Source organism: Maniola hyperantus, chromosome 4 (genome assembly GCF_902806685.2).
Source record: "Maniola hyperantus chromosome 4, iAphHyp1.2, whole genome shotgun sequence".
NCBI classification, from domain to species: domain Eukaryota; kingdom Metazoa; phylum Arthropoda; class Insecta; order Lepidoptera; family Nymphalidae; genus Maniola; species Maniola hyperantus.
Window position 1 is genome coordinate 2,319,067 of NC_048539.1, and position 27,122 is coordinate 2,346,188.

General features: G+C 39.6%; 2 protein-coding genes across 3 annotated transcripts in view; one reads left to right on the forward strand and one right to left on the reverse strand.

The window, feature by feature from the left end:
- Nucleotides 1–342: 342 nt before the first annotated feature.
- On the forward strand, nucleotides 343–7,333 carry LOC117996807 (uncharacterized). 2 transcript variants are annotated; one of them, XM_069498135.1, is made up of 5 exons: nucleotides 343–555; nucleotides 2,692–2,865; nucleotides 3,529–3,698; nucleotides 5,178–5,344; nucleotides 6,623–7,333. In XM_069498135.1, the coding sequence occupies exons 2-5, from the start codon at nucleotides 2,694–2,696 to the stop codon at nucleotides 6,819–6,821; spliced, it is 708 nt and encodes a 235-aa protein (XP_069354236.1). In that variant the 5' UTR covers nucleotides 343–555; nucleotides 2,692–2,693; the 3' UTR covers nucleotides 6,822–7,333. The 2 variants fall into 2 exon arrangements, with proteins under 2 accessions (XP_069354236.1, XP_069354235.1); XM_069498134.1 differs by lacking the exon at nucleotides 343–555 and adding an exon at nucleotides 1,288–1,535.
- Nucleotides 7,334–10,538: 3,205 nt separating this feature from the next.
- Nucleotides 10,539–27,122, reverse strand: part of mus101 (mutagen-sensitive 101) — a 38,854-nt gene continuing 22,270 nt past the window's right edge. The window contains exons 16-26 of the mRNA XM_034985122.2: nucleotides 26,683–26,886; nucleotides 24,846–24,962; nucleotides 23,785–23,931; nucleotides 22,254–22,411; nucleotides 19,825–19,926; nucleotides 18,486–18,536; nucleotides 17,508–17,682; nucleotides 16,027–16,133; nucleotides 14,852–15,052; nucleotides 13,173–13,396; nucleotides 10,539–10,792 (exon numbers count right to left, since the gene is read on the reverse strand). Of these exons, the coding sequence (XP_034841013.1) occupies nucleotides 10,597–10,792; nucleotides 13,173–13,396; nucleotides 14,852–15,052; nucleotides 16,027–16,133; nucleotides 17,508–17,682; nucleotides 18,486–18,536; nucleotides 19,825–19,926; nucleotides 22,254–22,411; nucleotides 23,785–23,931; nucleotides 24,846–24,962; nucleotides 26,683–26,886 (1,682 nt within the window). The 3' untranslated portion in view covers nucleotides 10,539–10,596. The remainder of the gene's footprint in view (nucleotides 10,793–13,172; nucleotides 13,397–14,851; nucleotides 15,053–16,026; nucleotides 16,134–17,507; nucleotides 17,683–18,485; nucleotides 18,537–19,824; nucleotides 19,927–22,253; nucleotides 22,412–23,784; nucleotides 23,932–24,845; nucleotides 24,963–26,682; nucleotides 26,887–27,122) is intronic.

A 27,122-nucleotide genomic window follows, 5' to 3' on the forward strand; every position in this document is an offset into this window, starting at 1 on the left:
GGCTGTGAAAAAATGTAAACAGCGAATCAACCAATCAAAGGGCAGAATTTCTTGACGATTGCGATAGCCATGAAATGGTTATTCTTACACAATTGGGGGGCTGGTCTTTTACTATACCCGTGCAAAAAATCACGTCGATCCGTTGCTCCGTTGCAACGTGAGTGAAGGACGAACCGACAAACCAATAAATCAACAAACAAACGCACTTTCGCGTTTATAATATGGGTGGTGATGGATGGTGATGTAACAATTTCCTACACTATATTGTGGACAAAAAATTTGTTTCTCATACTTATCTACTAAGAAAACTAAATTATTCCACCCTGTATGTGAACTATTTCATTTCCTATTCCTCGTGTGTGTCAGTGTCATATGAGTAGGCAACTCGTGTGTCAGTGTGCTAGATACCTACGGGGAGAAGAGACATGTTTTTCAGTGAATGGATAAGATGAACATTACTGAAAATGAATTAAAGCTATTTTGTGTTGTTTTAAAGAATATCAAACATCATATTTTATCTCAAAGTGACTTTTTGTTCAGAATAATAAATAATAGGTAGGTACTTACTCATATTTTTTTCATATTTAGTATTTAAGGCGAAATGGGACTGAAGTTGTACACGGGTGCTCTCTAAGCGCGTTGCGGGCAACCGGGAGCGGTAGGTACTGTATGGGCCACCTGAGCGCTTATATTTATAACTCTATGTGCTCTGTTACCATAAAATAATACAGTAAACCCTTAGTGTATCAAACGTTGAACGTAAATACGAGATTTTATTGAAATTGGTTCGAATCAATCAAATAAAACTGGTATTTCTCCTAATGGTCGTGTAAAAAATGTGTAATTTAGGGAAACTTCGTAATTATTTTTTATCTCGGCAAATTGTGACAATCGTGTTTTGGCTCTCGTAATTCACTAAAGAATCCCATTATTTTTTATAATATTAAAAAAAAAACTGTAGTTTTTAAGGCCTAAACTTGATTCTTTGAACATCCGAAATGTGTCTCAACACCGCTTTTGGGACGCATATCGCCCAATTTTTGGTTTTCATGTAAGTACCTAATGAACAAAAAATCTTCTTTTATAAATCAACTAGCTTATGCTGGCGACTTGGTCCGATACTTAGCTATTATAACGTAGGCATCCGCTAAGGAGTGAAATAGTGGTTTGAAATTTGTGTAGTCCACGCGGACGAAGTCGCGAGCATAAGCTAGTTAAATGTAAGCAGTCCGGCTGTAGTGGTTTTTTGCGTTTTGAATATTAAATAGTTCAGTTTAGTTATTTAACCAAGTAAGTCAATAAGTGTTTAGGTCTGAAGGTTATTTTGTTTCCTGGTTAATATTATCAAGATAAGTAATCATATTACTGTTTCATTATTTCTTGCATAACTCTTTGATAACATGAATTGTCTTATCAATGTATGATAATGTAATCTTGACGTATGCATTTACAAAACGAGTATCCATCCAAAGACATTTTACTTGCAAGTATAATACATAGATCTCGTGTCTCTCATACTAATTATAAGTACCTAGGTAAGTTGAAAAGTTATTATTTTTGACATATTAAATACAGTCCATCGAATATGTGTTAGTTACAGTAAATACCTTATATTTTTTTTCTTAATAATAGGGTATTGGACTGTATAGTAATAAAATGAAGTGATTTTTTGTAAAGCGGTAGGTAGTTTTTGGGGCTAGAATCAGTACCGTTATTATAAATGCGAAAGTGTGTTTGTTTGTTGGTTTGTTGGTTTGTCCTTCAATCACGTCGCAACGGAGCAACCGATTGACGTAATTTTTTGCATGGGTATAGTTAAAGACCTGGAGAGTGACATAGGCTTTTTATCCTGGAAAATCAAAGAGTTGCCACGGGAATTTTAAAAATCTAAATCCACGCGGACGAAGTCGCGGGCATCAGCTAGTTCATTATAAAGATACCTTTTTAAATCATGTTTTATTTATTTTTAACATGAATATCACGCTATACGGAAGGTGAATAATAACGTCACAATCCAAAAAGACTTATTTTTCCATTTTTTAACATAAAAATAGAGTAATTTCTGCGGGATTTTATAATATTATGTTAGGAAATTAACAAGTAGGTATTTGTCGTTTACGCCATGTGACGTCATGAATCGCTTTCCGTACACGCTGTACTTTACACACCTTGGTAGACTTCACACACCTTTGAGAAATCTATGTAGAACTCTCAGGCATGCAGGTTTCCTCACGATGTTTTCCTTCGCCGTTAAAGCAAGTGATATTTAATTAATTAAAACGCACACAACTCCCAAAAGTAAGACGTATAATAATAGCTTCGATAGCTCAACGGTTAAAGGAGCGGACTGAAAACCGAAAGGTGGCTGGTTCAAATCCTACCCGTTGCACTATTGTCGTACCTACTCCTAGCACAAGCTTCACACTTAGTTGGAGGGGAAAGGGGAATATTAGTCAGCAATTAATTTGGCTAAGCAATTAATTTTGGCCTTTTGTATCTTCCTTCCGTCTGTGTTTTTTATTCTTTAATGTAATACTCCTTGTGGTTGTGCAAATAAAGTGTATTTATTATTATTAATATTCTTGAGGTGCGTGCCCGGGATCGAACCGCCGATCTCCGATTAGAAGGCGGACGTCGTAACGACTAGGCTATCACATCTTCATATTTGTATTAACTTTAACATTTATATAGGCATGCCTGGTTTCACGAGGCAATGGGACGCCACGTGTCCTCGAGAATGGGACAGGTGGGAAGATGGCGGCGTCACGTGGGTCATCCAGGACCTGGCGCCCGAAGACGACGAAACCGCTCTGCAGATCCTACAGAACGACTTCCTACCCGACGAGCAGCTATGCATTTGCAGCAGTACGTACGAGCCTATTACGTGAAGAAATCCATATCTACATTCTACATATTATATCATCGTCAACCGATAGACGATTAGATACTGCTGGACATAATATGGAGGTCTCTTGTTGGGACTTGATTGTTTGTTTGAAGTCTTTATTGCGCACACACATAGGCAGTGGCGTGCAGGTTATAGAGGCATAAATGCACTGCTTACCCCAGTTGTAATAGCTCAATGCATATTTTTCATTATGACCTGTCAGTAAACAGGTTCCTACCTAACTAATGCCTACCCTGGCTTCAAACACTGTGCACGCCACTGCACATAGGTATTACATAAACACTGATGAGGGTATACTTTCCTTTTGAGGTACCGAACCCTACGACGACAGGGTCTTCTCCGGTTGGCAGAAGGCCAAGCAAGGGGTACGGGGATCGGGGAGGAACCGAACCCTAAAAACTAAAAAAAAAAGTTTACTAAATCACATGATAGATGGCACTGTTCGTCATTAACTTACATGTTTCATACAGAACTAAAGTGTTGTACATAGCTGTTGGGGCGTACATAATATTATACTGGTTTTAGATTTCTTGCACGATGGTGCGGAACCCTTCGTGTGCGAGTCCGACTCGCACTTGGCCGGTTTATTATTAATTTAACTTATCATAATTTTTTTACAGAACTTACTGAAGAACCAGAAAGCGTTACCAGTATGGTGAGATTCTGGCGAGAATGCCTCGCGCAAAGGATGAGTCTAGGCTGCTACGAGGTGACCAGTGCAGGCAAGCAGCTGGTAGCCCTCAATGTATGCGTCGTTGACACTACCGAGGAAACAGTACCTAGCACACCGGTTCGTAATCTTTTTTTTAGGGTTCCGTACCTCAAAAGGAAAAACGGAACCCTTATAGGATCACTTTGTTGTCTGTCTGTCTGTCTGTCAAGAAACCTACAGGGTACTTCCCGTTGACCTAGAATCATGAAATTTGGCAGGGAGGTAGATCTTATAGCTGACATCTGAAAACCGCGAATTTAGGGTTAGATCACACAAAAAAAATTAAATTGTGGTCATGAACTAATAATTAGTATTTTCAACTTTCCAAGTGAGTGACTATATCAAGTGGGGTATCATATGAAAGGTCTTCACCTGTACATTCTAAAATAGATTTTTATTTATTTTTATGCATCATAGTTTTTGAATTATCGTGCAAAATGTCGAAAAAATATGACTGTAGTACGGAACCCTCATTGCGCGAGCCTGACTCGCACTTGACCGGTTTTAACTAGCTTATCCCCCTTAAATTTTTAAAAATCCCGTAGGAACTCCTTGATTTTCCGGGATAAAAAGTAGCCTATATTATTCTTCAGATCTTTAACTATACTTATGCAAAAATCACGTCGATCCGTTTATCCGTTGCGACGTGATTGAAGGACAAACCAATAAACCAACAAACAAACACATTTTCAAGCACGCACAAGCACAAGACGTGCTACCCATAATAATATTGTCACTACCCATATTAATGACGACAGGGTCTTCTCCGGTTGGCCGAAGGCCAAGCGGGGGTACGGGCCTCGAGGCGTAGCCTCCTTACCCGGGTAGGGCGCGGGGTATTCATGTTACCCCGGTGTTGGTCATGGTGGTAGTATTTAGCGCCATCTATGAAAATTTTGCCTAGGCTCCAATATTAGCAACAAGGGTGGCTGCGAACAGGAAGTCCGCCGTCGCATCGGCATGGCAAAGAGCGCTATGTCTCAGCTCTCTAGAATATGGACGGACAAGAACATATCACAATGGACAAAAATGCGCTTAGTAAGAACTCTTGTGTTTTCCATATTTCTTTACGGAGCTGAGACGTGGACTCTTAAAGCCGCTGATAGGAAAAGAATTGATGCTTTCGAGATGTGGTGTTGGCGACGCATGCTCAACATATCGTGGACTGAACATAGAACCAACGTCTCAATACTCAACAAGCTAAAAATAAAAATGAGGCTATCTAACATGTCTGCGGAGGACCCTCGAGTACTTTGGTCACATCGCAAGAAAGGACGCCAGCAATATTGAAAAAATCATGGTTACTGGGAAGATCGAAGGAAAGAGACCCCGCGGACGTAGCCCGAGACGTTGGGTAGACCAAATAAAAGAGGCGGTCGACACACCTATCTGCAATGCAATCCACGCGGCGCGAAACAGAGGAAAATGGAAAAACATCGTAGCAAAGATCATATCAAAAGGGAGCCACGATCCTCAAAATTGAGGGAGCGACGCAGGAAGATGAAAATTTTATCAAACGTTGCCTGGAAACTTCCTCATTAATGTTTTCCTTTACAGATCGAGGGTGTGGCCTGGAAAAACGTGTATGGTGCGATGATATATGTGGAGCAGAAATGCGACCCGTTCAAATACCTCAATTTGGACAAAATCCTGCACGCACTCGGTCTGTCCGTCAAACGTGAATACCGGGGGAAGAGACTCGGCAGCAGGATATTAGCAGCAAGGTCAGTCATCATCATCATCATCCTCAACCAATAGACGTCCACTGCTGGACATAGGTCTCTTGTAGGGACTTCCACACGCCACGGTCTTGCGCCGCCTGAATCCGACGGCTCCCTGCGACTCGTCTGATGTCGTCCGTCCACCTAGTGGGAGGTCTTCCAACAAGTCAGCAAGGCAAATGTAAACCCGAGTAGAGTTCACATCAAATAACCAATAGCCGGGATATCTATATTTAATGCAAGCCCTTCGACCGCGTGCACTTCAGAAATTTCAAACCCAAATTTTACCCCTTTTAAGGAGGGTTGAATTTTCAAAAATCCTTTCTTAGCGGATGTCGATGTCATAATAACTATCTGCATACCAAACAGCCCGATCCGTCCTGTAGTTTGACCTGTCTGTTGATAGATCAGTCAGTCAGTTTTTATTTTTATACCTACTAGCTGCCCCGGCGAACTTCGTTCCGCCTAGCAGTCGATTCAAATTTTTTAATTTTTCTCGAAATAGCGAAATCGGTTCAGCTGTTCTCGAGATTTGCGATCAGCAACACATTTAGCGATTCATTTTTATATATAGAGATAGAGATAATCCATACTAATATTATAAATGCGAAAGTGCGTCTGTCTGTCTGTCTGCTAGCTTTTCACGGCCCAACCGTTCAACCGATTTTGATGAAATTTGGTACAGAGTTAGCTTATATCCCGGGGAAGGACATAGGCTACTTTTCATCCCGGAAAATCAAAGAGTTTCCATGGGAATTTTAAAAACCTTAATCCACGCGAACGAAGTCGCTGGCATCAGCTAGTACATAGATTTATCTGGAATTCTTTCCCAGCTGAAATACGTCAGGCGAAATCCTTAAACACCTTCAAAAATCGTTTGAAGAACTATTATTTATCTATGTAAACAGAATTATGTAGTAGGTATATTATAGAGATATGTAAGTATATGGGTATATATAATTCTATTTATTTGTGTATTATTAGAATGTACTGTGTATGTAGTCTAATTTATAATAATAACTAGGGCCATTTTCGGCTGCCGCACCAACCCGTGCTTTCGTGATTCCTTTCGTCAAAGGTTGCCTGGAAGAGATCGCTTTAGCGATAAGGCCGCCTTTGCATGCTACATCTATTAGAATAAGATCCTGTATTGTGTTTTTTCAATGTTTACTTTGTGTTGTGTGCAATAAAGTGTCAATAAATAAATAAATATAGAAGATTTATAATGGAAATCACTCACGACAGTTTAAACGCTGTAATCTTTGTCTTGTGTCCTTTCAGGAAGCCGCTAGCCCTGGCAAATGGTGTAAAGGCCACAGCGACTGTGTTCACGGGCCCCGCGTCTCAGAAGTGCGCCGCCAGGAGCGGGTTCCACACCATCTGTGCTGTTGCCGCTCCCGAGCTGGCGGACAGCGGGCTCAACTACCCTCGCGATGACAGCATCGTTATCAAGCTTATGGTGTTGAGATTTGATGAATAACGTCATCAAACTCATCATCATCATCAGCAGACTGTGGGCGTACACTGTTGGACATCATCATGATCAACCCATCGCAGGCTCACTACAGAGCACGGGTCTCCACTCAGAGAAGGGAGACAGACAGACAGACAGACAACCAAGTTTTTTTTTAAAGAGTATTAGCCATGTTGAATGACTAATATTCCCCTTTCCTCTCCAATTAAGCGTCAGGCTTGTGCTAGGAGATATAGGTGGATATAGGTTTTTAAAAATCCCATGGGAACTCTTTGATTTTCCGGGATAAAAAGTATCCTATGTCCTTCCCCAGGATGCAAGCTATATCTGTACCAAATTTAGTCAAAATCGGTTGAACGGATGGGCCCTGAAAGGCTAGCAGACAGACAGACAGACAGACACACTTTCGCATTTATAATACTAGTATGGATTAACTACCAGTAAAAATTATATTTAATTGTTAGGTATTGTATTTCCTGTTAAATGAAAGAATAAAGTTTTGTTGACAAAATAATAAAGACTTGTTTTTCTGCCATTCTCTGAAGTACAGTTCTTGCAACTCACGAAAGCGAGTGAACTTTACTTGTGGTTACGTCGTATACACGGGCATTGTGTAAGTGTGCGTGCATGTCGGACCAATCAGTCGCGAGCAAGCGCTCGCAAACGCACACATTTAGTGTTACTTTCTTATACCGATACGACTTAAACACAAGCATGAGCCACTCGCCTTTGTGAAGTGCAAAAACTATAAGCGGAAATCATGGTTTCCTGATTGGAGTATTTTTATTTATTCAAATACAAGTTAGCCCTTGGCTGCAATCTCACCTGGTGGTAAGTGACGATGCAGTCTAAGATCGAAGCGGGCTAACCTGGAAGGGGTATGGCAGTTTTTAATAAACCCATGCCCCCTTGGTTTCTACATGGCATCGTACCGGAACGCTTAATCGCTTGGCGGCACGGCTTTGCCGGTAGGGTGGTAACTAGCCACGGCCGAAGCCTCCCACCAGACTATACAGGAAGATTTTTAAGGTTTTGCACATTTTTTTTTATGTTGTATAGAAACGAAATTTAATTAACACGTATTTTTTATTTTTTTATTTTATACTAATTAAGAATACCAAAGTCATCGTTTACCAAAGATATCCACTTTTTCACTTTTTATTAGGGTCACCCTACAAACGTTATCTTCAGCTGTTGATTAAAATACACGCACTCACACCCGGTGACGCGCGCGGCGGCCGTTGACCTCTGCGCGCTTTAATATCGTCTAAGCGAACTTGGTACTTTTTTTTAAGGGAAAACGTCAGAGTCAGCTACCGTGCGTATAGCGTGCTTTGTTTACGAATAGTATGACCATGATTTGCTTATTTTAAGGTAAAAAAAATATTTCAAAAAAGGTACAACATTTTGAATGGAAATGTGTTCTATTAACGATACAGAACCACCAAAAAAAAATTGTGCAAAACAAAAAAAAACTTCCGATATAGACGAGGAGAATAGTCAAAAATAATATAAACGTATTTGTCTAATACTTTTTATTAGAGTAAATTACAAGTTAAAATAAGTTCTGTGAACAAATCAATTATAGCCCGGTCAAAATAGACATTCAAGGTTACAATAATTTACATAGAGCAAATTCGTGTAAACACAACATGCTTGTACCAAGCTGAACTGAAGATACACAGTACCAACAAAAATCTATAATAAAATTCCTGACCACATTAAAACAATCGAGAGTAATATTATTAGCGTTCATTGATTCATTGAAAACATTCCTAATCGAAACAGCCTACTATAAAAAAAAAAAAAAAGATTCCGACGAATTGAGAACCTCCTCCTTTTTTTGAAGTCGGTTAAAAATAAACGACTACCTACTTTGACGATTACACGCTTCGATACTAAGACAAAATTCAATAGAAGCGTACTTTATTACAGTAAAAGCTAAAATAAACTCTATTAACAGGTCATTTAGGTCTATAATCGGGTAGACAGTGTTCGATCTGGTTAGGAAGCACATTCTCTGTTACCTTAAAACTGAGAAGCGCTGGCGGATAAACTAGTATACGCTTCGATACTAAGCAGTTTTAGAACTAAATGCTTTCGAGTACTTTATTACAGTAAAAGTTAAAATAAACTCTATTAACATATCATTTAGGTCTATAATCGGGTAGACAGTGTTCGATCTGGTTAGGAAGCACATCCTCTGTTACCTTAAAACTGAGAAGCGCTGGCGGATAAACTAGTATACGCTTCGATACTAAGCAGTTTTAGAACTAAATGCTTTCGAGTACTTTATTACAGTAAAAGTTAAAATAAACTCTATTAACATATCATTTAGGTCTATAATCGGGTAGACAGTGTTCGATCTGGTTAGGAAGCACATTCTCTGTTACCTTAAAACTGAGAAGCGCTGGCGGATAAACTAGTATACGCTTCGATACTAAGCAGTTTTAGAACTAAATGCTTTCGAGTACTTTATTACAGTAAAAGTTAAAATAAACTCTATTAACATATCATTTAGGTCTATAATCGGGTAGACAGTGTTCGATCTGGTTAGGAAGCACATCCTCTGTTACCTTAAAACTGAGAAGCGCTGGCGGATAAACTAGTATACGCTTCGATACTAAGCAGTTTTAGAACTAAATGCTTTCGAGTACTTTATTACAGTAAAAGTTAAAATAAACTCTATTAACATATCATTTAGGTCTATAATCGGGTAGACAGTGTTCGATCTGGTTAGGAAGCACATTCTCTGTTACCTTAAAACTGAGAAGCGCTGGCGGATAAACTAGTATACGCTTCGATACTAAGCAGTTTTAGAACTAAATGCTTTCGAGTACTTTATTACAGTAAAAGTTAAAATAAACTCTATTAACATATCATTTAGGTCTATAATCGGGTAGACAGTGTTCGATCTGGTTAGGAAGCACATCCTCTGTTACCTTAAAACTGAGAAGCGCTGGCGGATAAACTAGTATACGCTTCGATACTAAGCAGTTTTAGAACGAAATGCTTTCGAGTACTTTATTACAGTAAAAGTTAAAATAAACTCTATTAACATATCATTTAGGTCTATAATCGGGTAGACAGTGTTCGATTTGGTTAGGAAGCACATCCTCTGTTACTTAAAAACTGAGAAGCGCTGGCGGATAAACTAGTATACGCTTCGATACTAAGGGCCGGTTGTTTCAAACCATTGGTCTTCGTAAGATCCGTTCGTTAAAATTTAACGGACGTAGACGAACTTTAACATCTGTTAATTTAAGTGCGTTGCTTCATTGTACAAAAAACTGTTCGTCATTGTTATTTTGGTTGCGAAACTAACCCTAAAAATTAACTTACTTCTCCGTATCCTTTTCTTATTTCATTTTAAGTATATTAAATTATATACATAGTTATTAATATTGCTACTTCGCATTTTAAACACTTTTTCTTTCTTACAAAATCTTCAAAAAAACTAGCATTAAAAGCTTTGAATTAAATTGATTCCATTATAATTTGTAAATAAAATATTCCGTTTGTAAGAAGTATGAAGTTACGAACTGATTTGACGATCACCAATGGCGCCAGCACTGGTTAACGTAAACGTAACTTTTTAACGAACGTTAGCGCTAATAGATGCTGAATCAACGCATTTTCTTTACTTACGTTCGTTAGCGCCATATTTAAAGGTTACGTGTCCGTCAAAGTTTGTTGAAACAACCGGCCCTAAGCAGTTTTAAAACTAAATTCGTTAAAGTTATTTATTACAGTAAAATCTAAAATAAACTCTATTGGCATATCATTTAGGTCTATAATCGGGTAGACAGTGTTCGACCGGGTTCGGAGGCACTTCTTCAGTGAGGTAGGAACTGAGAAGCACTGGCGGACACACGGGTATACGCTTCGAGACGAGCCACGCAGCGTCGCGGTCGGACAGCGGGCAGCGTTTTATGTCAGCGAAGCATACTTTGATACTGTCGTTTGTGTATGGTGGCCTGGAAAAGAGAAAATGATGATAAATAAGACGCACTGGTAGCGGTAAAATAGTTCTAGAGAATTTAGAATAATAATAATTAATTAAACATCCTGTAGACAAGTGCAGTTTCATTAAGGCAAAATAAGGTGCAACCTTCACAGAGCGACTATGCCCGGTTTCTGAACTCGTCAGCTATGTTCTCATTAGCTGTTAATTCAATAAAGGTTTGTATAAGATAAACGTCGTTTAACCGTCCATGCGTTTCTGAATATGAAACCGATAACCAGTTCATTATGCTGTCACTAGATGGGTCTGTTACAGGAAACGAGTTTGAAATGCATATTATTATTTTATTTCGCCACCAACACTAGTTTTATTAATAATAGTATTTTTTTTCTATGCTAAATAAGTGGCTAAACACTGTTTTTGCAAAGTAACGAACAACTTACTATTAAAATACTTTTTAATCTAAAAATACGCAAACCATGAACTACCTACTGACAAATAAAACGTCAAATAACTTCATGGAATATATAAACGGCGCACATTGGCCAGTTAAGTTTAACCGGAGTTTATCTTGCATTGCGTTGTTCAGAAACGCACTGTCTGGAGTCATCGAACTAATAGCGCTATTGAATAGATAAACCGTCGATAAAAAAGCTCAGAAACCGGGCAGTAGTCACATAATTATATGAGACTCTTTCAATAAAGATTTAAAAATATGGGTTTTTGGTGTATTCTACGTCATAAACGACAAACCTATCTTTTTGTTTAATCTTCTTTGAAATAGTCGCATATTATGTGAAGGATTCATAGTATTTATATGAAGGTACTTAATAAAGTCAGTTTTGAATCGGGCTAACAAAATATGACTGGAAAAGCGCGGCAAATTTTAAAAATATCAGCATGTAGGCTCTGAAATTAATATGACATACCAACCTAGTTTGATAGAACAGAAATAAAAATAAGTAATTTTAAGGTAGCTCAGTTCGGTGCTTTCTCCATACAAACGTAGGAGGGAAAATACAACAACATTCGATATTGTACGAACAAAACTAAGAATTATATCGATTTATCTCGTCATTATCTAGGTTTATTGATATATAAAATATTGAAAAAAATATTGATTTAAAAGTTACGAGGCTCAAAAGATTCCTATTTTAACACTAAATTAATGACAACTTTGGGCGTAAATAAATAAGATTAGGGATATGAAAATTCGAAAACAATTTATCATTAGACGTTGTTTATTTATTCATTACTTGAAATAACTTTACTTTGCAAACATAAATTCAGCAGTTTTTTCTCAAAAATACTTTTCCTAAACCCTTTTCGCGCGCTTGATTTCAGTGAAAATTATCGTGCCTCTCAACTTTCTCATACAATGTCAAGTGAAAAGCAAACATGTTACCCACGTGCGCTGCCAATTTCGGTCGAGCGTCCTGCGTCACCTTAAAGTATAAAATTAGGTTTTTCCAGGTCTGTCATACTAATTTTGGGGCTGCCATAATGATATTTTTTAAATTTGTTGTTTGTTGTGGGCTCTTCTCAGACCTGGGCGCGTTTGGAACCCTCGTAGCTTTAGTTTTAAGTTTGCGTTATAATTATCACCACTATATTATCTTACAAATCTAACACTATACCAGACAATCAATAAGAGTAATTTATTATCTATTTTGAATAAATCATTTGACTTTGACTTTGATTTGCCGCGCCTTTTCCAGTCTCTTCTTTCGTTAGGCAGACTCTATGCGTGTTTCACTTCATGGTGGCAGCGGTGGGATAGATAGGGTGGGTAGAAAGAAGGTTGAACATAAAAAGATTGACAGAAATAAAAAAGCTGTGATGTTTTTTAATCAGATACAAGTTAGCCCTTGATTGCGCTTTCACTTGAAGGAAAGTAACGATGCAGTCTAAAATTTGGAAGCGGGCTAACTTAGAAGAGGTATAGAGCTTAAATTTTAATATTTTTACTCCTTAGAAGAATTTTTCCAACATGATAAAAAGCGTTTTTGACATTCTATTGTTGGACATTATTTAAAAAAAAAAAAAAAAAGCTTATTACAGTGCCTATATTCGCTTGGTTTTGACATTTTAGTTTAAGTTTAATTTTATGATTTGCCTGTATTTTATAAACAAATATTTAGTCACACTCAATAATCACAACTGTTAACTATATTTGTACGCCGCCATGGCTAATGTGCTGGACTGTTTCTTAGATTTAACATCTTATGTACCACATTATGCAAATAAAGAATTATTCTATTCTATTCTATTCTATAGACGTAAAAAATTCTAACAAAGATACTCCTGACTTCATCCTGTATGTTTGTAGATGTACTGGGTACACCGATTTGAATGAGGTTTTTCTTAGGGTACTTATTATATGCAACACTCACTCATCATCAACAGAAGTGCCGTCTCCAACTTCCAGCAGCTTTGCCAGTAACCGTTTCTTGGCAGCCGGCAAGTGCAACAGTACGGTCATGCCAGCGAAGGGCCCCGGGCGACCCATCGCGCGACTAAATCGCCAGCGATGCGCCGCTCGACAGAGGTTCTGTTCAGACGCAGACAGGGTGGGTAAACAGGTTGCGAGGGGGTTGCCCCATTCGTATTCTTCTTCCTAGAAGTAGATAAAAAAAACACTGGCACCGATTCTAAGCACAACCTAATTTTAGAGTATTCGCACCCTCTTCTTACTATTGTAATATGAAAAGGACAAAAGCAGTTTGACATTTCTAAATTTAATTTTTAGATGGTAAAACCCGTGATTTTAGCACGCACTCGCGAACCCACTGTTTAAATTTGTATTGTGCACTAAAATTTAGAGTCTTTAAATGTGAAAGTCATGTTCCGTTCCTTTTTTAGCATTAGTAAAAAGAAAAGGATGCAGATATTTTAAATTTAGTTTAGAGAGAGACTAGAGAATCGGGGCCATTGTAGAACAAAAAAGCTATATTTTTTTTGTGTGTCCGCTTTTTTGTCCTCCAACATGATGATCAGAGACCTTTTATAGCTGATGGCATGGCTTGCTTTTTTTTGCCTTGCTCAAAACAAAACAAACAAAACAAAATACAGATTTCTCAATGAATGTGTTTCCTACCAATTACAACCCGGGTATCTTTAAAACAAGAGTGAATAGGCATCTTCTAGGTAAACGCGTCCCATCTTAGGCCACATCATCACTTCCCATCAGGTGTGATTGTGGTCAAGCGTACACCTATAATGAATTTAAAAAAAAAAAAAAATCTGGCATTTTTTCAAATCCAAGTACCTAATTGCCTTAAGAAAGTAAATCGGAGAAAAAAGCCATGGGCAAACAAAAAGGAACCCTTATAGGATCACTTCGTTGTCTGTTTGTCCGTCTGTCGTGTTTGTTAGGATCCATCAAAGAAATAGAAAACAGGTAGTTCTTGTTGACCTAGAATCATGAAATTTGGCAAGTAGAAATGTAGAAAAGTAGAAGTCAATACAGCTAAAGGGAAAAATTCATAAATCGTGAATTTGTGGTTACATCACAAAAAAAGTACAATGGTACGGAACACTTTGTTTCCAACTCCGACGTTTTTAGGGTTCCGTACCTCAAAAGGAAAAAAAGAACCCTTATAGGTTCACTTCGTTGTCTGTCTGTCTTTCGTGTCTGTCAAGAAATCTACAGCGTACTTCCCGTTGACCTATAATCATAAAATTTGGCAGATAGGTAGGACTTATAGCAGACATAAGGGGGAAAATCTGAAAACCGTGAATTTGTGGTTATATCACAAGAAAAAAAAATGTTCATGAACAAATAATTAGTCTTTAAAATTTTTAAATTAAGATTACCAAGTGGGGTATTATATGAAAGGGCTTTACCTGTAAATTCTAAATTAGATTTTTATTTTTTTTTATGCACAAAGGTTTTTGATTTATCATGCAAAATATCGAAAAAATATGATTGTAGTACGGAACCCTCAGTGCGCGAGTCTGGCTCGCACTTGGCCGATTTTTTTTTAAATTAAAAACGTTAAAAACTTGGCTTTTAAAAGAGGACGAGTCCGGCTAGCTCCTCTTACTTGTAGATCTTCCATAAGTTACTTACAGGCAGAAACTTCCCAGCAGCTCGACTCCTAGCCACATAAGCTGGGTGCAGAACCCACTTGCCCGCCGCCACGGACCCCAGCATCTTCTCACTGCGCCCCGGTGCGGAGCACAGCAAGTGTGTGGCCTCCAGGTCCAACTCACCCCCCTCGGAAACCTCCCCGCCAAGGAAACGTATCATTTCCGCTATTTCTTCGTGGTTCTACAAAACCCAAACGAATGAAAATATTTAAAACTAGCTGACCCGCCCCGGTTTCGCTCGGGTGGAGTTTAGAAAATTGAGGGGGAGGTTGAATTAAATTTTTCTCTCCGTAAAAACCATTCTCGTACTTCAAGGAATATTATAAAAAAAGAATTAGCGAAATCGGTTCAGCTGTTCTCGAAGTTTGCGATCAGCAACACATTTAGCGATTCATTTTTATATATAGAAGTATCTGTCTGCTAGCTTTTCACGGCCATTCCATTTACAGTTCTTGCAATTCACGAAGGCGAGTGAACTTTACTTGTGGTTACGTCGTATAGGTGTTATTGTGTAGGTGTGCGTGCACGTCGGACGAATCAGAACATGAACCACTCGCCCTCGTGAAATGCAACAAATACAACAGATTTTTACGAAATTTACAGTACTTGTACAGAGATATAGAAATTCCATGCCAAAGAAGGACATAGTCTACTTTTTATCCCGGAAAATCAAAGAGTTCCCACGGGATTTTCAAAAACTGAAATCCACGCGGACGAAGTCGCGGGCATCATCTAGTGTTAGAATATGGGGAATTAGTAAAGGTCGATAGAGGTCGAATAAATGGCTAAGATATCGGACAGAAGACCCCCAGGTGGACGAACGACATCAGAAGAGTGGCAGGGAGCTGCTGGATTCAGGCGGCGCAAGACCGTGGCGTGTGGAAGTCCCTACAAGAGACCTATGTCCAGCAGTGGACGTCTTTCGGTTTATGATGATGATATTGGGCATAAATTAGATAGAAAAATGCTTAAACTCAAACTCAAATTATTTATTCAGAATTGGTAAAATTTTACGCTTCCTGATTGTCATAAATTTTTATTTGTAAGATGATATGATATAGTGGTGATAATTAATACGTACTTAAAACTAAAGCTACGAGGGTTCCAAACGCGCCCAGGTCTGAGAAGAGCCCACAACAAACTCAGCAAGCTTACTTCGACATTTGATGACAGCATGAACCTCTTGAGTTGCCTCACTGGCGTGGTGTCGTCCCAGCCCACCGTGTTGGGCTGAGATTCTGGACCTGCCTCTATTTCAGGTCCTAAAATAGAAAATAGTGTTTTTTATAAGTTAGAGGCAGCAGGGCAGCAACTGCTACATTTTTAAAGAAGGATGGCGAAATTAGACCCAGCTATTTTAAAACGCATTCAGGTTTAGAAAACATTTAATTTTAAGAGGTTAAGTTACTTTTTATTGAGCCTCAATAGCTCAACCGGTATAGGAGTGGACTGAAAACCGAAAGGTCGACGGTTCAAACCCCGCCCGTTGCAATATTGTCGTACCTACTCCTAGCACAAGCTTGACGCTTAATTGGAGAGGAAAGGGGCATATTAGTCATTAAAAAAAAATGGCTAATCTTTCTATTAAAAAAAAAAAAAAAATATTACATTAAAAAACATAAGAAATCAATGGATTTTGTTTTATTAATCAACTATAACATCACAACAGTTTTTTTTATATTCGCAAAAGATTCGCAGTCATTTCGCGAATGCGAATATGCAAAAATAAGCGAAAATCTGCGAATGCGAATATTTGTTACGTCATCACCAGTGGCGTGCACAGGAGTTCAAGCCAGGGTATGCATTTAGGTATGAACTTATTTTACGGCAGGTTAAAATGAAAAATAAGCATTGGCCCCGATTCTCTAGTCTCTCTCTAAACTAAATTTAGAGTATCTACATCCTTTTCTTTTTACTAATGCTAAAAAAGGAACGGAACATGACTTTCACATTTAAAGACTCTAAATTTTAGTGCACAATACAAATTTAAACAGTAGGTTCGCGAGTGCGTGCTAAAATCACGGGTTTTACCATCTAAAAATTAAATTTAGAAATGTCAAACTGCTTCTGTCCTTTTCATATTACAGTAGTGCGAAGAGGGTGCGAATACTCTAAAATTAGGTTGTGCTTAGAATCGGTGCCATTGACTAATTACAATGAGGGTAACATAAAAATGCAACTCCTCAATATATCGAAGCAGGTTGCCTGCACATCGGATTGAAAGAGAGGTGATGCAAAATTATGTAGGTTAGGTCGTTAAGCAATAAGTTTAAAACAATAGTATGTAAGATTTCTTTATTAGTATTGTTAGTCCATAAGCGAGAGTAGATCGTAAGCCGGCTCTCAATAAACATCTTCCACCGTTGCCGCATTTAATTATTACCATACGGCCACAACATATCTCATGGCGACCCTTGCCAGTCGGTGCATGCCTAATCTAAGTGCGTGCACCGGCTGGGCACCGATCAAGAAGAAGACTACAAAATTTTCAAAAGAACATCAAGATTCAAGACTCAATTAAAACAAAAAGAAGAAATAAAAATTCCAGAGGCATAAACGCACTGCTGCGTTTATGCCTCTATGAGCTGCACGCCACTGGTCATTACTAGTGGAGACCATCACAAGCCAATACTGACCCGGGTTCACGGCGGTGGAGACCCGCGTCCGTTTCCGCGGCAGGCTGGGCCGGCCGGTGAGCGCCGCGCTCAGCTGCTGCAGCTGAACGTCCACCGCCGCTGGGAGAACGCTGCTAGCGCTTGAAGCGCTTTTTGTGCTGTCCTCATCTCTTGATCTGTTTAGGCCGCCGGCACACTATAAACAATAAGGAATATGCGTGTGGTTTAAATTTACTTGATTTTTTCCTCCCCGAATTTTTATTGTCCTGACATTAAATCGCAACCATTTTATTTTAGTTCATTTTTAATTGCATAAATTATTATTATCTACACCCATGCTTTAAATCTAAATATATAAAAGGAAAAGGTGACTGACTGACAGACTGACTGATCTATCAACGCACAGCTCAAACTACTGGACGAATCAGGCTGAAATTTGGCATGCAGATAACTATTATGACGTAGGCATCCGCTAAGAAAGGATTTTTGAAAATTTAACCCCTAAGAGGGTGAAATAGGGGTTTGTAATTTTTGTAGTCCACGCGGACGAAGTCGCGAGCATAAGCTAGTCCTCTATAAAAGATTCTGAAACAGTTAGCTTATTGCCAAGATTAAAACACCCAATATCTTCATCATCATCATCATGATCAACCCATCGCCAGCTCACTACAGAGCACGGGTTTCCTCTCAGAGTGAGAAGGGTTTTGGCCATAGTCTACCACGCTGGCCAAGTACGGATTGGCAGACTTCACACACCTTTGAGAACATTATGGAGAACTCTCAAGCATGCAGGTTTCCTCACGATGTTTTCCTTCACCGTTAAAGCAAGTGATATTTTAATTACTTAAAAACGCACATAACTCCGAAAAGTTAGAGGTGCGTGCCCGCGGATCGAACCCCCGACCTCCGATTGGAAGGCGGACGTCCTAACCACTAGGCTACCAAAGCTTCTACCTTCTACGAAATCGAGATAAAGGTAAAGTAAAAATGAAAACATACCTGTTTTTCACTGATTTTGGCAATTTTCGATGGTGGGGTTTCAGCATCTTCCTAAAATTAAAAGTAAACATTAAATACACAAGTTTTTGATAGATATATATGTATTTTAAACTGGATGATGCTCGCGACTTCGGGGTTTTAGGTTTTTAAAATCCCTTCAAAACTCTTAGATTTTCCGGGAACAAAAGTAGCTTATATCACTCTCCAGGCCTTTAACTATGCTCATGCAAAAAAAATAACATCGATTCGTAGCTCTGTTGCAGTGTGATTAAAGGATAATCCAACAAATAAACACACTTTTGCATTTATCTAATCTATCTAAATATATATAAAAGGAAAAGTAGCTTATATCACTCTCCAGGCCTTTAACTCTAAAACTTTAAAAGGTTCTATACTCATGCAAAAAATACCATCGATCAAAGCTCTGTTACAGTGTGATTGAAGGATAATCCAACAAATAAACACACTTTTGCATTTATCTAATCTATCTAAATATATATAAAAGGAAAAGTAGCTTATATCACTCTCCAGGCCTTTAACTCTAAAACTTTAAAAGGTTCTATACTCATGCAAAAAATACCATCGATCAAAGCTCTGTTACAGTGTGGTTGAAAGATAATCCAACAAATAAACACACTTTTGCATTTATCTAATCTATCTAAATATATATAAAAGGAAAAGCTTAAACTACTGGACGGATCGGGCTGAAATTTGGCATGCAGATAGATATTATGACGTAGACATTCGCTAAGAAAGGATTTTTGGAAATTCAACTAATACCCTAAAGGGGTAAAATAGGGATTTGAAATTTGTGTTGTCAACGTGGACAAATTCGCGGGCATAAGCTAGTATATCTATATATATAAAAGGGAAAAAGGTGACTGACTGACTGACTGACTGACTGACTGACTGACTGACTGACTGACTGACTGACTGATCTATCAACGCACAGCTCAAACTACTGGACGGATCGGGCTGAAATTTGGCATGCAGATAGCTATTATGACGTAGGCATCCGCTAAGAAAGGATTTTTGAAAATTCAACTCCTAAGGTGGTGAAATAGGGGTTTGAAATTTTGTAGCCCACGCGGACGAAGTCGCGAGCATAAGCTAGTATATTATATATAAATGGGAAAGCTGACTGACTGACTGATCTATCAACGCACAGCTCAAACTACTGGACGGATCAGTCTAAAATTTGGTATGCAAATAGCTATTTTGACGTAGACATCCGCTAAGAAAGGATTTTTGAAAACTTTACTCGGGATAAAATAGTGTAGTCCACGCGGGCGAAGTCGCGAGCATAAGCTAGTCTTAAAACAAAGATCGATAAACATACTCCTAGATGTAGCTTCCTAGGGACCGCTGCGTGGTCGGAGGGCGGGGTGGGCGCGTCCGAGCGGAACTGAGCCAGGAACCGATTGCGAATCTCTGATAGAGGCTGCACAGAAAACATCCCATCAAAAATAAGTTCCACCCACGTGAATGAATGAATAAGTGAATATTCTCAATAATATCTGTCCCGGCTGTACTCACGTGTTTAGTCAACGTTAGCCCGACTAGTTTCGAACCCATCCGGGGTCCTTTTTCAAGGGAGTCCGTTCGCGCACGCACCGCGGTTTTGACTGCGGGCCATGCGTGCCGCTGCCCGTAGAGCCCGTTGTGAGGGTGGCTGGGGGGGGGGGGGGGGGGGGGGGTCACACAGCTGCCGATCGTCTCCCGACAGTTCTTGCTGATCTTCATCGCTGGAACCGTCACGGAAATCCAGGCACGCGGAGCTAATGGTGTCCTGTCCCACGACTCACAACGGGCTCTACACCGCGGCGTATGCGCGAACGGACTCCCTTGAAAAAGGACCCCGTATGGGTTCGAAACTAGTCGGGCTAACGTCGACTAAACACGTGAGTGCAGCCGGGACAGATATTATTTAGAATGGAAATCACTCACGGTAGTTTAAACGCTAAAATAAGTGAATATATTTGTATTGTACACCACAAAAATTAGTAGGTACAGTACGATTCAAAATTAAACGCGTCTGCGTGAAGTTAGCTTTGCGATCTTGCGCATGGTACACTCAAGAACTAAATCACTTAACGGGCGGCGGTAGGTTCCACCTCAGCTTAAGCAAGCTGAGGTAGTAACAAAACGCCTCAATAGCTCAACCGGTAAAGGAGTGGACTGAAAACCGAAAGGTTGACGGTTCAAACCCCGCCCGTTGCACTATTGTCGTACCTACTCCTAGCACAAGCCTGACGCTTAGTTGGAGAGGAAAGGGGAATATTAGTTATTTATCATGGCTAATATTCTTTAAAAAAAAAAGTAACTTCTTAACTCGACTGTACAAACAAACAAGTCACGTATAGCGAGAGAGAGACGCATCATGCAACTGGCGGGAATGTAGGAGCGAGACGTGCGCTGTTACCATCCCTGCTACCTCGGGCGACTTCGGACACCCAAAATATGTGTTCTGCGCAACGTCGTGCGCAAACTTCAGGGGCGCATCTATGTTCGAATCGTACTATACAGAAAAAACCGGCCAAGTGCGAGTCAGGCTCGCGCAATGAGGGTTCCGTACTACAGTCGTATTTTTTCGACATTTTGCAGGACAATTCAAAAACTATGATACATAAAAATAAATAAAAATCTGTTTTAAAATGCACAGGTGAAGACCTTTCGATACCCCACTTGAATAGTTATATTACTTAGAAAATTGAAAATACTAATTATTAGTTCATGACCACAATTTTTATTTTTTTTGTGTGATCTAACCCTAAATTCACGGTTTTCAGATTTTTCCCCAAATGTCAGCTATAAGATCTACCTACCTGCCAAATTTCATGACTCTAGGTCAACGGGAAGTACCCTGTAGGTTTCTTGACAGACAGACAGACAGAAACAACAAAGTGATCCTATAAGGGTTCCGTTTTTCCTTTTGAGGTACGGAACCCTAAAAACACATAAAAACCAAACAAAAAAAGGCAGTACAATTTGGCGGCATTATCGCTATCTAGGCAACCAATATGGTGCAAAGGACATAGCTATAGAATATAGATATTAGAGGTTCTATTATATGAATTTATGCGTGTAGCCAAATATCTTAATATTTATGACAGATTTTTCACTTAATTGGGTATTTGACTCCAATTTTTTTATTACTTTATTATAAACTAGAATAAAAATAATGACGTAAACTGAAAAAACTAATTAAATCGATCAAATAACAAAAAAGTTATAAGCATTTAAATATTTCTGATTAGACAGAGATAGCGATACAGCATTTTGACGTCACACCTACTAATGCCATAGTAGCTTCGTGCGGTTTCATACAGATTTTCGTTTTGCGAGAAAGGGATAGAAGGCCCTCCCGCTCCAAAATTAAAATGCCTGTAACTTTCTAAATCTTTGTTGGATTTTAATTTTTTTTTTCAGCGTACGTCATTATTTTTATCCTAGTGTATAATAAAGTAATAATATTTATCAAATTCAAAAGTAGGAAAATACGAAATTTTATCATGACGCCTCTCAATGATTTGATTGATCGGTCGAAAACAGATATCAGCCCCCCAATTGTGTAAGAATAACCATTTCATGGCTATCGCAATCGTCAAGAAATTCTGCCATTTGATTGGTTGATTCGCTGTTTACATTTTTTCACAGCCAATCAAAGGGCAGAATTCTTGACGATTGCGATAGCCATGAAATGGTTATTCTTACACAATTGGGGGGCTGCTCAGCTGAGCGTTAGTAGAAAGCATCTTCGTCACTTACAGTGGCGTGGTTCCTCTCCTCAGCGGGCGTGTGTGGTTTGGACGGCAGGTCCTGCACCACTTTCCACAGACACTTCCTGGACTCGGGCGACATGCGCCCCGTGCCCGGCCGCAGTATCGCCCCGAACGCACTGTCCGGCGTGTCAGTCTTTTTCTCGACTGCCCGCAATAAATAATTAGAATCCATCATCATCAGTAATCTTCGTCCACGAAAAAATAAACTTTTCGTGGTCCCACATCATCGCACTGTTGCTAGATCTATGTCACCTGTTCCGTACTTTTGATGTATTTATAATCTTAGCACAAACCAGCGTCTTTTCCAAATTCGTAGACTTATTTTTATTATAATCGGTCGGGGTTTACCTATGTGGCCGCTTACTAAAACGGCAACACTACAGCTGTCAGTCGAAGTTGACACATATACCGCGAACGCTCCGCGCGAACCGTGACGCACGAGAAACAAGCCTCTAACGGCTATCGCCGACAAAGCCGAAATTATAGACGCGAAATTCATCAAACTTGGACCAGAGCATCAACCCAGAATCCTTACCAGTGCATCTTGGGGGCCCCCATCATCGGAGCGCGTTCCCGGATCCGGTAAGTGACTGCATTACAAACACTGACCGTCCATTAGCTTTTCTTCTAAACATCACTTATACCCCGTTCATTAGCATCATTCAACGCGCTTTTGGACAATAATGCTCAATGGGACCCATTTAATGATGGGTCTATAATACTGGTTCGGGAGTTACTGAAGTACGCTGAGAGCATTGCATGAATATGTCATTCAATGTTCTCAGCGTACATATTCAAAATTCTTTGATCTTTTATCGTTTTGTATTTTATGTCTTTTTTCTTGTATCTTTATTTGTATTTAAATTTATTATTAATCATCTAGTAAGTGTAAGTGGCACTGCCGTTCTAATTAGATATAAAATAAATTAAATAAATAAAATAAATCATCAACTAATAGACGTCCACTGCTGGACATAGGTCTCTTGTAGGGACTTCCACACGCCACGGTCTTGCGCCGCCTGGATCCAGCGGCTCCCTGCGACTCGTCTGATGTCGTCCGTCCACCTAGTGGGGGGTCTTCCAACGCTGCGTCTTCCGGTGCGAGGTCGCCATTCCAGCATCCATACTAATATTATAAATGCGAAAGTGTGTCTGTCTGCTAGCTTTTCACGGCCCAACAGTTCAACCGATTTTGACGAAATTTAGTACAGAGTTAGCTTACATCCCAGGGAAAGACATAGGCTACTTTTTATCCCAGAAAATCAGAGAGTTCCCACGGGATTCTTAAAGGCCCATCCGTTTAACCGATTCATATGAACTTTGGTATAGAGGTAACTTGCATCGTGGAAATTGACATAGGCAACTTTTTACCCCGGAAAATCCAAGAGTTCCCACGGGATTTTTAAGAAACCTAAATCCACGCGGACGAAGTCGTGGGCATCAGAAACCGCTATCTCTTTCCAAAGGTCGATGTACAATATTCCCTGCCGGGTACTGTACCGCTGTAAGAAACTCACATGGATCCACGGGTGTCCGTAAGGAGTCGGAAGGTATTTCCCCTCGTTTTATGGCCTGCAATCTCCTTCGACTGGTTGGACTTAATCTCATGAGGTTGGGAGTTGACAGCGCGTCGTCCAATGGCGGAGTTTGGAATGCTGCATCACCTTACAAATTAAGTCAACTGTAATGCGTCGCTACTAGATGTCACTACCACTTTTTTTTTAATGAGGAAGTTTCAGGGACAACTTCAAGAAAATTTTCATAGATGTCTCTTGAATACTATATACACGGCCCAACAGTTTAACCGATTTTGATGAAATTTGGTACAGAGTTAGCTTACATCCCAGGAAAGGACATAGGCTATCTATCCCATCCCATCCATCGGCATTTTATCCCGAAAAACCAAAGAGTTCCCACGGGATTTTTAGAAACCTAAATCCACGCGGACGAAGTCGCGGGCATCATCTAGTATGTCATAAAACTACCATACAAGTAATGACTACTTCGGACTTTTTAGTGTGTTACCGCCTTTAAGTAGGTACGTAAATATGTCATTGACTGATATGACATAAATTCTAAATGGCATAGATCTGTGGCATAGATAGTATTTTTCCTCTTTCGTAGCGACCTATGTGAAATATTCAAGTCAGTATTCAAGAGACATCTATGAAAATTTTATTGAAGCTTGTCCCTGAAACTTCCTCATTGTGAGATAAGCTGTCGCTTGACTATAGTCATGCCTGAGAAACAGAGCAATGATAAGGTCTAGGTTGGACCACGCTTGCCTAGAAGATGCCTATTCACTCTTGCCTTGAAGGTATTCAAGTTATGGCAGGAAACACGGACGCCGGAAGGGCATTCCACACCTTGGACTCGCTTACTGAATAATTAAAAAAAACCGGCCAAGTGCGTGGCGGGCCATGCGCTAGTATCGTAGGACCTATACCACTTTTTAATACGCCTTACTCACAACCTTGAATGGGAAGCTGGAAGAAATCTCTGTTTCGAGATAAGCTTTTCCAATGTAACTACAATTTCAGCACATGAAAACTAAAATAAAATTTATATAATGAGTTACCTTGCTTAGATTCATCTTTCAGCTCTAGCAAACGTTTGGGGGTCTCCTGCGATTCGCCGCCGAACAGCCCCTGTCGAGCCATAGCTATGTACCGCGAGGCGGGCGACATGTCAGCATCTAAGTATAAACAATATATTTTTTTTTACCTTTCAGGGTTCCGTATATTCCGTACTAGCGAACCCAACACATATCACACTTGAGAGAACGGACAAAACTCCGAACAAATCAGAACCGCGGAGAAGGAAACCCTCGCGAGATTGCAAAGAGTGGGATACCTCGACCAAAGGCAGCTGCGATTAGACAATATAAAATATCACTTTTCAGGGGTCCGTATATTCCGTACTAGCGAACCCAACACATATCCACTTGAGTCTTGAGAGAACAGACAAAACTCCGAACAAATTGTAATTTTATTTTATTTTATTTTATTTTATTATTGTATATACCTACATTTATTCTAACTCTATTCTGTTAAAATAGTTTAATTATAATTTTAAGTAATCTCTTTTGGCCTTCTGTTATACCTAGATTTAAATTTAAATAATAATTATGTATTTACGCTGTTGATTACTTTCAAATAAACAAAAAAAAAAAAAAAAAAAAAAAAAATCAGAACCGCGAAGAAAGACACTCTCGCAAGATTGCAAAGAGAGTGGGATAGCTCAACCAAAGGCAGATTTTCTCATTCCGAGTCTGGAAGAATTGACAAAGAGTTAACATGGCCGCCATGGAGCGGTGTGTAGGCTCGACCGTATCAAAGGGAGATCTCCCACTGAGAGGTTGAGTTTGCTCAGTAGCGCCAGCTGCTAGGCGATTCGCTAACTCAGTGTCTAACACTAAATGATAGCCACCGAGGTTGGTTGGTTCTACATTGCTGCATCACTGGGTTATATGGCTTGGGCTATGGTGGGGCTGCAATGACTTGTATAGTACGGTATAATAACATTGTAAATTGAAAAATTAAAAAGAGCAACCGCCGAGTTTCTTGCTGGTTCTTCTCGGTAGGAATGGCATTCCGAACCAGTGGTAAATTAAAACTACCTGACTATTCATAAATACTTGTAAAAAGTTTACATGAATAAAAAAACATTCTATATTAAAATATTTTTTCGTAGAAAACCTTCAACGGATAAAAAAGTGAGCTCGGTGGTGTTATCGGCTCATTCAGTGTTAATAACTGACTTAGCGAATCACCCCTTGACCGACATTTGTCTCTTGAAACTTCTTGATACAGTCCAGATTGAAGAAAATTCCGTTAGTGCGAGTACTGTCGGCGGTACATTTGTTAGGGACTACGTCATGAAATGTTATCGATTGAATAGCGCCATCTAGTTGCAACTGAGGCAACCGCCACACCCCTCCGAGACGAACGCGTAGTGTGAAGCAGCGAAGAGAGGTGGCGTTGTAGTGTAATAGGGGCAATGGCCGCTAACCATCCAGAGAAGCGGTGGTCCATGTCGCTGTTAGTTGATGATGGAGTGCAGAGCCATTGTGCCCTGATGCTGTGCTACATCCATCTTACAGGCCTCGATCTGATGCTGTTGCTGGTAAACTTTGGAGTTGGAGGAAACGTCGGCTTGCAGTGCGTGATGCAAAGGTGTTGCGGTGTATGCGATCACCCTTGATCACGTGGCTGTTGCAGTGGTGTGCGATCCTCTTCGGTAACGTCGGCTGTTGTAGTGTGCGACCACTCTTGATCAAGTCGGGGTCACCAATGTACGGGAGCGGTGTGTAGCGAGAATTGTGGCAACCGCCACAGGTTGATCATGATGAAGGAAAACTAAAGTATACCTGCCGAGGGTCTATATTCAGTCTGGTGTATTCACCAGAACCTTACCATTTGTAAGTTTCCCCTTAGGAGTCTGTTCTCTACTGGGCACAGAGCCTCGCCGTGGTACATTCGCAGCCTTTGGCGGCAGCATGGCGTTTTCCTTGTCTACTGCGTCTTTCGTTGTGTCTTCTTGTTCTAATTCTGTCTGTTTGTGAGTTTGTTCCGCTGGCTGCTCTTTCGGAGTTTCTTGAGGTTTGGAGAGGACTGGTGCTATAATGTACATAAATTGTTGACGTATTAATTATTGTAAGAAAAATAAAACTTAAAAAATCGGACAAGTAAAATATTAAATTTTAGAAAAACAGATTTTTCAAAAAGTTTTCTACGTCGCGTAAATTCAAACTAAAAACTAACTAAAAATCGTGGCCCTACATGCGCTATTATTTGGAAATCTAAATCTTTTTTAATCACCTGCCACAGCAACAATAAAAACATAAAATATATTT